We start from the raw sequence: 10,184 nt of genomic DNA, 5'->3' as shown, positions 1-10,184 counted from the left end.
GACATTTCTCCCCAGGCAGGAGGATAAATGAGCGTCTTGATTTTACCGTGACCTGTCCCCGTGAAGGAAACACTCATTTATACCTAATGAAAGATCGTAGGCCCAGTGGAACGTACTTCCACGAGCACGCTGTATTTAGTTCTGTCCTTTCTATCAAGATAAGCTTCGTAATGCATGAGAAGAGTGACGCTGAAACGTCTCCTTCCTCTCCGACCTGGTAACATTCAGCAGGTTAATGACGCAGTTTCTTAAAATGTATTTATATATCGGTTTCTTCAGTATTCTTCCTCCCGAGCTTCTCGCACTGGAGGGTCGCGTGACGCCTTACGAAGAATTGATTTCATGTTGAAGTCAAATCTAATGGTGAAAAAGTGAGGCTGAAATTGCAATACGAGGATGTTGCCAAAGAGAACTGTGGTACAATATTTTGAGATGATCTATGCTTCTAAAATAAAGGTCAACAACCTGATGCTGCGTGATTCAGAGTGTTGTACACGTTTCATGAGCTGTGCACATAATAAATACTAGTTTCCCTGTTCACGCTTTATTTTTTACCCCAAAATGTTTTATAATTATTTTATTTATGAGTATTTGATGCATCACAATGTATTTAATCTATATATTATATTATTTCAGTTTGTCAGCAGGGTTACCTAAAAACTACCGACATCATGGGGCGAGGACGACGTAACGTCTTGGAGTGGATCTGAATAAACTGAATACAATCAGTCACTTTAGTTTAACTTTGGCCAATATTTGTTTTTCCCCTTTAATTTAAGGCCATATTATAAATAATATTATTTATTAGAAATAATATTATTTATTATAAATAATATTATTTATTAGAAATAATATTATTTATTAGAAATAATATTATTTATAATAAATAATATTATTTATTAGAAATAATATTATTTATTATAGATATATTTCTAATAAATAATCTTATTTCTAATAAATATATTATTTCTATAAATAATATTATTTATTATAGATATTATTTATTAGAAATAATATTATTTATTTATTTTGATGTGCATTCTTTGGAAAAATGGTCAAAAAGGAGTTAAATAAATTACTTCAAGTAATAGTAATAATAATTATAAAGTGATTAATATATAATGTAAAAGGTACAAAGTAACAACAAGCCAGGGGTTAGCATGAATAAATAGAAAGTAAGTAAAGTTATTGTCTCATTAAAAACATACGATAGATTAGAAAATAGTCTTTTCATATATTGTGTTGAAGTAAAAAGAAACATGTATGTTCAGTAGAAGGATTATCTTTAGTGATTTGCTTTGACTTTTTATTCAAAACACTTTCTGTTTATAAAGACATCATCATTTCTCAAATATTGTTTTAAATATAAACACAAATGATAAAAGAAAGAAGTACTTAAAGGGTTATGAATGAAAGCTGCGAGACACTCCAGGTACGACTGATATCTATTAGTTAGATGTTGGACTGTTGGACTGCTTTGATATAGATCTTTTCCAATCTTTACGATCACTCAAAGTGCTTTACAACACATGTCAGCGTTCACCCATTCATACAGTCAGAGGCTCCACAGGCCATCTGGAGGTATCAGATATTCAGGATCTTGCCCAAGGACACTTTGACATGCTGACGACCGGTGGACGACCACTCTACCTCCTGAGCCACAGCCGCCCTGTTTTATTCACCTGCAGTGTGCACAACATGTATGAATGTTATAATACATAATGTTTATATTTAAACATGAACACTTGTAATATAAACTTGTGTTGTGTCACACTCTTCAGCAGAAGTCTCCACTTCAGCAGCACTTACATACACCAAACTTTCCACTTTCATTCCTCTCTATATTCTGAAGCTTTGTGCAGAGGGCTTTGTTCACATGTCACTCACAGCTCATTTATATCTTATATTCATATCAGTACTTTGCCTTTCTGACGCGCCTCCCTGCGCTGTAATTCAAAGGTCGGCCTGCAGTTCCGCCGCTGCCCGTTAGGGGGCAGCACAACCACAAACCACCGACTGCACCGGAGGAAGCAAATCGAAACTCTTCAATGAGTTCACCTTCAGATAAATAGTTTGTCCCTTTCGTCTCAAGACGCATTTTAATCGTTTGCTGTCTTGACAAAATGAATGGCTCCCTGCCCTCCTCACCCAACATGGTGGACATCAAGCTGAAGCGAGGCTCGGCAGGTAAGAAGAGCACGGACCGGATAACTTGACGCACAGTTAGCATCGACTAGCTTAGCTACGTAGCAGCAAAAATCAACGCTGTCAAGCTAAGTGTGTATCCTGAAGCTAACGGCTAATTTGCGTATAAAAAAATAACAGTACGTCATTTTAATTTGTGTTATCGTGTATTAAAAGTAGAGGACTTGTGTTGTGGACGCTGGCTGAGCTCTTACGTGTTGGTGTAATAAAGATTTATGAGCTGGGGAAGTGTTTAAAAGTGAGAGTCGGCCTGTCACTAACTGTCTCACTGAAGACATGGCAGAAAGTTCATCTTGATGTGTGAGTGACACGTGTCTGCAACACGTTGCTGTGTGTCTGCAACACGTTGCTGTGTGTCTGCAACACGTTGCTGTGTGTCTGTTGGAGGATGCCTCTTGTACTTTGCTCCACTGAGATAAACGCTATGATTGAATCAGGTAAACAATGACCCTCACAATCCTCTGTCTCATGCTCGTGTGTTTTCTTTAGGCTTGGGATTCAATATAGTCGGGGGGGTGGACCAGCCCTATCTGGAGAATGACAACGGAATATTTGTGTCCAAAATTAAAGAAGATGGAGCTGCTGGACTGGACGGAAGACTCCAGGAGGGGGACAAGATCCTGGCGGTGATTAAAGTCCACTTTTAACATTCCCGCATTAAAATGTCTCCAAACGACCGGACACATGTTATATGTTTATAGTTATAGTTTATAGTTTATAGTTATAGTATTTACGTGATCTAAGAGAGAAATGTGTCATTTTAATCAAGGTAACTGCGTTTTATTTGGTTTATCGATCACATTTTATTTATATTTCCCAATATCACCAATGACACATCTGTCTCAGTGTTTACAGACTGTACATATGACCCCCTCTGTCCTTACACCCTCTGTCCTTAGACCCTCTGTCCTTAGACCCTCTGTCCTTACACCCTCTGTCCTTAGACCCTCTGTCCTTAGACCCTCTGTCCTTACACCCTCTGTCCTTACCCCCTCTGTCCTTAGACCCTCTGTCCTTAGACCCTCTGTCCTTACACCCTCTGTCCTTACCCCCTCTGTCCTTAGACCCTCTGTCCTTACACCCTCTGTCCTTAGACCCTCTGTCCTTACCCCCTCTGTCTTTACACCCTCTGTCCTTAGACCCTCTGTCCCTTACACCCTCTGTCCTTAGACCCTCTGTCCTTATACCCTCTGTCCTTACCCCCCCTCTGTCCTTAGACCCTCTGTCCTTACACCCTCTGTCCTTACCCCCTCTGTCCTTAGACCCTCTGTCCTTACACCCTCTGTCCTTAGACCCTCTGTCCTTAGACCCTCTGTCCTTAGACCCTCTGTCCTTACACCCTCTGTCCTTACACCCTCTGTCCTTAGACCCTCTGTCCTTAGACCCTCTGTCCTCAGACCCTCTGTCCTTACACCCTCTGTCCTTAGACCCTCTGTCCTTACACCCTCTGTCCTTACACCCTCTGTCCTTAGACCCTCTGTCCTTACACCCTCTGTCCTTACACACTCTGTCCTTAGACCCTCTGTCCTCAGACCCTCTGTCCTTACACCCTCTGTCCTTAGACCCTCTGTCCTTACACCCTCTGTCCTTAGACCCTCTGTCCTTACATCCTCTGTCCTTAGACCCTCTGTCCTTACACCCTCTGTCCTTACACCCTCTGTCCTTAGACCCTCTGTCCTTAGCCCCTCTGTCCTTAGCCCCTCTGTCCTTAGACCCTCTGTCCTTAGCCCTCTGTCCTTAGCCCCTCTGTCCTTACACCCTCTGTCCTTACACCCTCTGTCCTTAGACCCTCTGTCCTCAGACCCTCTGTCCTCAGACCCTCTGTCCTTACACCCTCTGTCCTTAGACCCTCTGTCCTTACACCCTCTGTCCTTACACCCTCTGTCCTTACACCCTCTGTCCTCAGACCCTCGGTCCTCAGACCCACTGTCCTCAGACCCTCTGTCCTTAGACCCTCTGTCCTTACACCCTCTGTCCTTACACCCTCTGTCCTTACACCCTCGGTCCTCAGACCCTCTGTCCTTAGACCCTCTGTCCTTAGAACCCTCTGTCCTTAGACCCTCTGTCCTTACATCCTCTGTCCTTAGCCCCTCTGTCCTTACATCCTCTGTCCTTAGACCCTCTGTCCTTAGCCCCTCTGTCCTTACATCCTCTGTCCTTACACCCTCTGTCCTTAGACCCTCTGTCCTTACACCCTCTGTCCTTACACCCTCTGTCCTTACACCCTCTGTCCTTACACCCTCGGTCCTCAGACCCTCGGTCCTCAGACCCTCTGTCCTTAGACCCTCTGTCCTTAGACCCTCTGTCCTTAGACCCTCTGTCCTTAGACCCTCTGTCCTTACACCCTCTGTCCTTAGACCCTCTGTCCTTACCCCCTCTGTCCTTACACCCTCTGTCCTTAGCCCCTCTGTCCTTAGACCCTCTGTCCTTAGACCCTCTGTCCTTACACCCTCTGTCCTTACACCCTCTGTCCTTAGACCCTCTGTCCTTAGACCCTCTGTCCTTAGACCCTCTGTCCTTACACCCTCTGTCCTTAGACCCTCTGTCCTTACACCCTCTGTCCTTACACCCTCTGTCCTTAGACCCTCTGTCCTTAGACCCTCTGTCCTCAGACCCTCTGTCCTTACACCCTCTGTCCTTAGACCCTCTGTCCTTACACCCTCTGTCCTTACACCCTCTGTCCTTACACCCTCTGTCCTTACACACTCTGTCCTTAGACCCTCTGTCCTCAGACCCTCTGTCCTTACACCCTCTGTCCTTAGACCCTCTGTCCTTACACCCTCTGTCCTTAGACCCTCTGTCCTTACATCCTCTGTCCTTAGACCCTCTGTCCTTACACCCTCTGTCCTTACACCCTCTGTCCTTAGACCCTCTGTCCTTAGCCCCTCTGTCCTTAGCCCCTCTGTCCTTAGACCCTCTGTCCTTAGCCCCTCTGTCCTTAGCCCCTCTGTCCTTACACCCTCTGTCCTTACACCCTCTGTCCTTAGACCCTCTGTCCTCAGACCCTCTGTCCTCAGACCCTCTGTCCTTACACCCTCTGTCCTTAGACCCTCTGTCCTTACACCCTCTGTCCTTACACCCTCTGTCCTTACACCCTCTGTCCTCAGACCCTCGGTCCTCAGACCCACTGTCCTCAGACCCTCTGTCCTTAGACCCTCTGTCCTTACACCCTCTGTCCTTACACCCTCTGTCCTTACACCCTCGGTCCTCAGACCCTCTGTCCTTAGACCCTCTGTCCTTAGAACCCTCTGTCCTTAGACCCTCTGTCCTTACATCCTCTGTCCTTAGCCCCTCTGTCCTTACATCCTCTGTCCTTAGACCCTCTGTCCTTAGCCCCTCTGTCCTTACATCCTCTGTCCTTACACCCTCTGTCCTTAGACCCTCTGTCCTTACACCCTCTGTCCTTACACCCTCTGTCCTTACACCCTCTGTCCTTACACCCTCGGTCCTCAGACCCTCGGTCCTCAGACCCTCTGTCCTTAGACCCTCTGTCCTTAGACCCTCTGTCCTTACACCCTCTGTCCTCACTCCCTCACAGCGCACAAGGAAAAACTTCCTAAAAGAAACCCCATAATTAAAGGAGAAAAATGTTGTAAACCTCAGGGAGAGACTGAGGAGGGATCCCTCTCCCAGGACGGACAGACGTGCAGTAGATGTCGTGTGTACAGGATAAACAACATGGTACAAATACAACATAGACAATCCATAACAATAATAACGTGGGCCTCAGGCAGCAGCAGGCAGGCGCAGCAGCAGGCGCAGCAGCAGGCGCAGCAGCAGGCGCAGCAGCAGGCGCAGCAGCAGGCGCAGCAGCAGGCGCAGCAGCAGGCGCAGCAGGCGCAGCAGCAGGCGCAGCAGCAGGCGCAGCAGCAGGCGCAGCCACGATTCAGGATCCAGACGTAAACTTTAATAGAGACAACATGACCGATGAGAGACACAGTTAGTAACATTTAAGGGACATGAATGCAGTCAAATAGAGAGGGAGAGTGTAAGTCCCCCGGCAGTCTAAGCCTATAGCAGCATAATTAGGGGCTGGCAAGCCTGAGCCAGCCCTAACTATAAGCTTTATCAGAGAGGAAATTCTTTATCCTGCTCTTAGATGTGGAGAGGGTGTCTGCCTTCAGAACACAAACTGAGAGCTGGTTCCACAGGAGAGGAGCTTTGACGCTCTGGCTCCCATTGTACTTTTAGAGACTCTAGGAACCACAAAGAACAATGCATTCTGGGAGCGCAGTGCTGTAGTGGGGTTATGAGGTTACTGTGAGGAGAAGGATTTTAAATGTGGTTCTGGAGCCGGTGCAGAGAAGCTAGAATGTGAGTAATACGATGTTTCCTGGTTCTTGTCAACATGTGCTGCAACGTTTTGGATCCACTGAAGAGTCTTAATTGAAAATAGAATTAGTTGAATCACCCAGGTCTAGTTGAGAGTGAAACTAATGATTAACTGCAGTAACAGTTATGGAGAATAAAAAAGCACTTGCTCATTGTTGTTGTTCTTGTAGATCAACGGAGTGAAGCTGAAGGATCTGATGCACAGAGCTACAGTGGATCTGTTCAGGACCGCAGGCGAGGACGTGGAGCTCAGCGTGCTGAAGGTGAGAGACATGAAGCTTCCACCACAGTGGAAAATTGTCTTTAGCTCAGCAGAACGTGCAAGATGTATAAGAAATAATAATAATGAAACGCTATCAAAGTATAAATAACGGTACACGAGTACAAACGATGTGGAGCTGGTGTGTCAGGATGCTCGCAGCTTCATCTCGCCCTGAAGTCACAACTCGTGAAGATGAATTCAGCACATTAACCCTTTAATAACTGCAGTTGGTGGACGTTTGATGTGTTGTTGTTTGTGTGTCTGTGTCTTGCAGTTTCCCCATCTCACAAACGGACCCACAGGCCCGCAGCCGGAGCACACGCCGTCTGCGTCTTCTCTGGGATTACTGGCTGCGTTAGCGGGAGCCGCCGCCTTCTTTGCATTCATTTACATGCGACACCTTAAGAAGCACTTTTAACGAAGCCGGCGTTGTGCCGTCTGTATATTATTTTTAAGATGGAAAACTTTGCTAAAGGCCAAAGAACCGAAAGAGGGAACAAACTCTAAAACTGTAGACTTATTATTATTTTCTTTTGTGATTAGTATCTGGTGGAGTTTCTCCGCGTGTATAATGTGAGTGCGGGTAGCTTCTCGACACCCTTCCCTATGCAAGAGGACGCTCTCTGAGCACAGATTACTTTAAATGGTGATTGAACGGAGCAGAAGAAGGATGCACATCCTGCTGCTGGGCCGAGCCCGTACACTGCCGCTGCACGCAGAATAATATTAAACCCTCGGGTCGAGTGAGTCCGACGGGCTTCAGGGTCCGTTTCCTGAAAGTCAGCGTTGTGTTCGGTCTGCACCTCCATCCCGAGTGGCAGATGTGAGGAGAGGAGCTCGCTGTGCTGTCAGTTTGTCCGGGTTTAAATATTAATGGCTTGATTTTCATTTTGCACTGATGCACAGAATCACGGGAGGAGCTGGAAACAGGCTGCAGCTAATGCAACAAACTAACGGACTTCAGAGTGCCTTCTTCTTCTTCTTCTTCTTCTTCTTCTTCTTCTTCTTCTTCTTCTTGTCGCTCCTTATCGTGATCAAAGTGAAAATCAAGCCACTGCGACCAGAGAGCTGCAGGAACGAGTCTAAAACACGCGACTGAGTCGGCACTGTCACACTTCCGGCTCCCTCGCCTCGAAGCCGATGGTTTTTTAAATGTGTGAAATCAGGTCTGTGGTTATAACGAGCTGGAGAGATTTTAACGTTTCGTTCCCCACTGCTGAGTGTTGAAGCTTGTACGTGTCTTAATAAGGCGGATTGTAACACGTGAACATTAGCCGCCTTTAGCTTAGCGGTGGTGAAGTCATGTGACTGCTGTAGTTCCGGGGGCGTGGCAAGTAAAATCCTCTCCTGTGAATATTATATCTCGGGGGGGTTTTTGTGAAAGGTAGAAACGGAAGCAGTGGATCTGCGTTTGTCAAGGTTGAAAGTAATAAAGTTTCTCGTCTACGTGTTTTATAATCCTCAAACATTTAAGCGCAACTCAACCTGTTTTATTTTTTATGCCTAATTTGTGAAGGAAAGCTCAGAAGAGGAAGAGGAAGAGGAAGAGTTGTGTTTGTGCTCAGTGTGAAAGTATTCATTACAAAAACAGTTCAAATAAATATATCGATGAGCAAATGAAACGCCCCCTGCGTGTAAAGGCCTTAACGTTAGCTAGATTATCTCGCAAAACAGAACGTGTAAATACCAAATGTTTGCCACAGATCTTATTTTCTGCAATATTCCAGAATCCAGAATAAAAACCATGTTGGCTTTCTGTGGAGGGAACCAGTGCGATGCTGACTTCAGAAATACGTCCTCCTGCAGCACTCTATCAATGCTTTAAGTTAAAGGACGTCGCTGCCGATCATCTCTAGTTCTTCTTGTCAAATCCCATAAAATCAACACTCGCAATACTTTCAGCCGTAAATCTGTAACAACACGTCACAAATATATAGTTTGATTTTGAAAAAAGGCTCTAGGTTCCTAAAACAGCTGGGTACTGTAGTCTTTAGCAAATAGTGCACGTGTTGGGGACTATTTTCAGCTGCGGATTAATACATATTTGGAGCTGTAGTGAGTATTTACAGCAGCAGGACGAGTTTATGTGACGGACCCAAAATACTTCCATGTTTTCTGTCATCATGTCGAGCGGTGCGACAGTGATGTGTTTTTAAAATCACTTAATTGTTGGTCTCTAATATACTTTATCAGCAGATGTATTCTTTAAAAGTTTATTATGAAGTGTCGGTCTGAGAAACAAATCATTCCTCAAATATATGTTCTCTTAACGCTCAGCCTGAGAGACGCCATCTTTGTTTTACATTGAGCCCAGTGCTTCTTCTAATCAGTGCATGCGTGTGAAGGGTCAACAGCTTAATACTGAAATGTAAAAGAGAGGTTTTGTCAAGAAATGAGTTGCGGTCAACAATTTCAAATGTTTTTTTGCACTAGTCACAATCATGGACCTCCTCCAGTAACTTCCATAGACCAGATGAATAAGTGAATTGTGGGCGCTGGGTGTGTTTGTCCACGTTTTGTCAGTCTGCAGTGCAACGATCATGTAATTGTGTCTGACTGTATGTGGCTCCTGTTGTCTGTAAATACATTTCATGTCGCTCTGCTGAGTGGGATTGTGAATATGTGCAGTATGCCAGAAAACACAAATCACAAACACTAAGAAGTAAATTATGCAAAATATTGTGTGTTTTACATCCAAGCACCTACTTTATTAAAGATTCATGTTGAATTCACCTGCTTTTGACTTTTATTTGAATCATTTAATTTAATGTCAGGTACATAATGCAGACATATTCCAATCTGTAAATACTGTTAATAACATGTTAATGAAAAATGCTATGAGATACTAAGATCAGATAGAAAGTCTAAATTAAGTCAAAATTATCATATAAAAAGTCCAAACCTTACTTCACTGTTAAAACAGATTTAATAAATAAAAGTGTGACGTATCTAAATTATGAGATTCTGAATTTGAGTTAAAATCTTGATTTACAAAGTAAGATTTATTTAATCAAAATGATAGATAATAAGTATGTCTTCTCATAATTTTGACCAAAACAAATTTAGAAAAAAGTTTAATAGATTGTTTTGAGTTGGCAGGAGCTAAATGTAAAAAGTTAGCTAACGTTAGCATAAAACCGGATGTGATCAGTTTACCTTCAAAATAAAAGTGGACACTTGCGACAAAATTCCTTTCCGAACACAGTTAAATGTTACCATAATGCATAATCTACTGCATATTTTAAGTATAATATAATTGGGGTAAATCATAAAGTAATAATAGTTAACTGAATGTGTAAATCAGCTTTATTTATTTATTTAGATAATATAAATTAAAAAAAACTCGAAACATGTTGCATTAATTAAAGATTTAAATAAAGATTAT

General features: G+C 43.7%; 1 protein-coding gene across 2 annotated transcripts; it reads left to right on the top strand.

Annotated features, from left to right (window-relative positions):
- The first annotated feature begins 1,971 nt into the window (after positions 1-1,971).
- Positions 1,972-9,531, top strand: synj2bp (synaptojanin 2 binding protein). 2 transcript variants are annotated; one of them, XM_029461294.1, is made up of 4 exons: positions 1,972-2,187; positions 2,695-2,831; positions 6,708-6,800; positions 7,074-9,531. In XM_029461294.1, the coding sequence occupies exons 1-4, from the start codon at positions 2,124-2,126 to the stop codon at positions 7,215-7,217; spliced, it is 438 nt and encodes a 145-aa protein (XP_029317154.1). In that variant the 5' UTR covers positions 1,972-2,123; the 3' UTR covers positions 7,218-9,531. The 2 variants fall into 2 exon arrangements, with proteins under 2 accessions (XP_029317154.1, XP_029317155.1); XM_029461295.1 differs by lacking the exon at positions 1,972-2,187 and adding an exon at positions 2,364-2,505.
- Positions 9,532-10,184: the final 653 nt, after the last annotated feature.

Source organism: Cottoperca gobio, chromosome 22 (assembly GCF_900634415.1).
Source record: "Cottoperca gobio chromosome 22, fCotGob3.1, whole genome shotgun sequence".
NCBI classification, from domain to species: Eukaryota; Metazoa; Chordata; class Actinopteri; order Perciformes; family Bovichtidae; genus Cottoperca; species Cottoperca gobio.
Note: the sequence above shows the minus strand (reverse complement) of the source record. Positions and strands in the feature narration are given on the sequence as shown.

What these genes read in the sequence shown, in the direction of transcription:
- synj2bp (XM_029461294.1), top strand. Translation starts at nt 2,124, where the DNA reads ATGAATGGCTCCCTGCCCTCCTCACCCAACATGGTGGACATCAAGCTG. An exon ending in AGGGGGACAAGATCCTGGCG is followed by an intron (nt 2,832 to 6,707) that starts GTGATTAAAGTC and finishes TTGTTCTTGTAG; the next exon opens with ATCAACGGAGTGAAGCTGAA. An exon ending in TGGAGCTCAGCGTGCTGAAG is followed by an intron (nt 6,801 to 7,073) that starts GTGAGAGACATG and finishes TGTGTCTTGCAG; the next exon opens with TTTCCCCATCTCACAAACGG.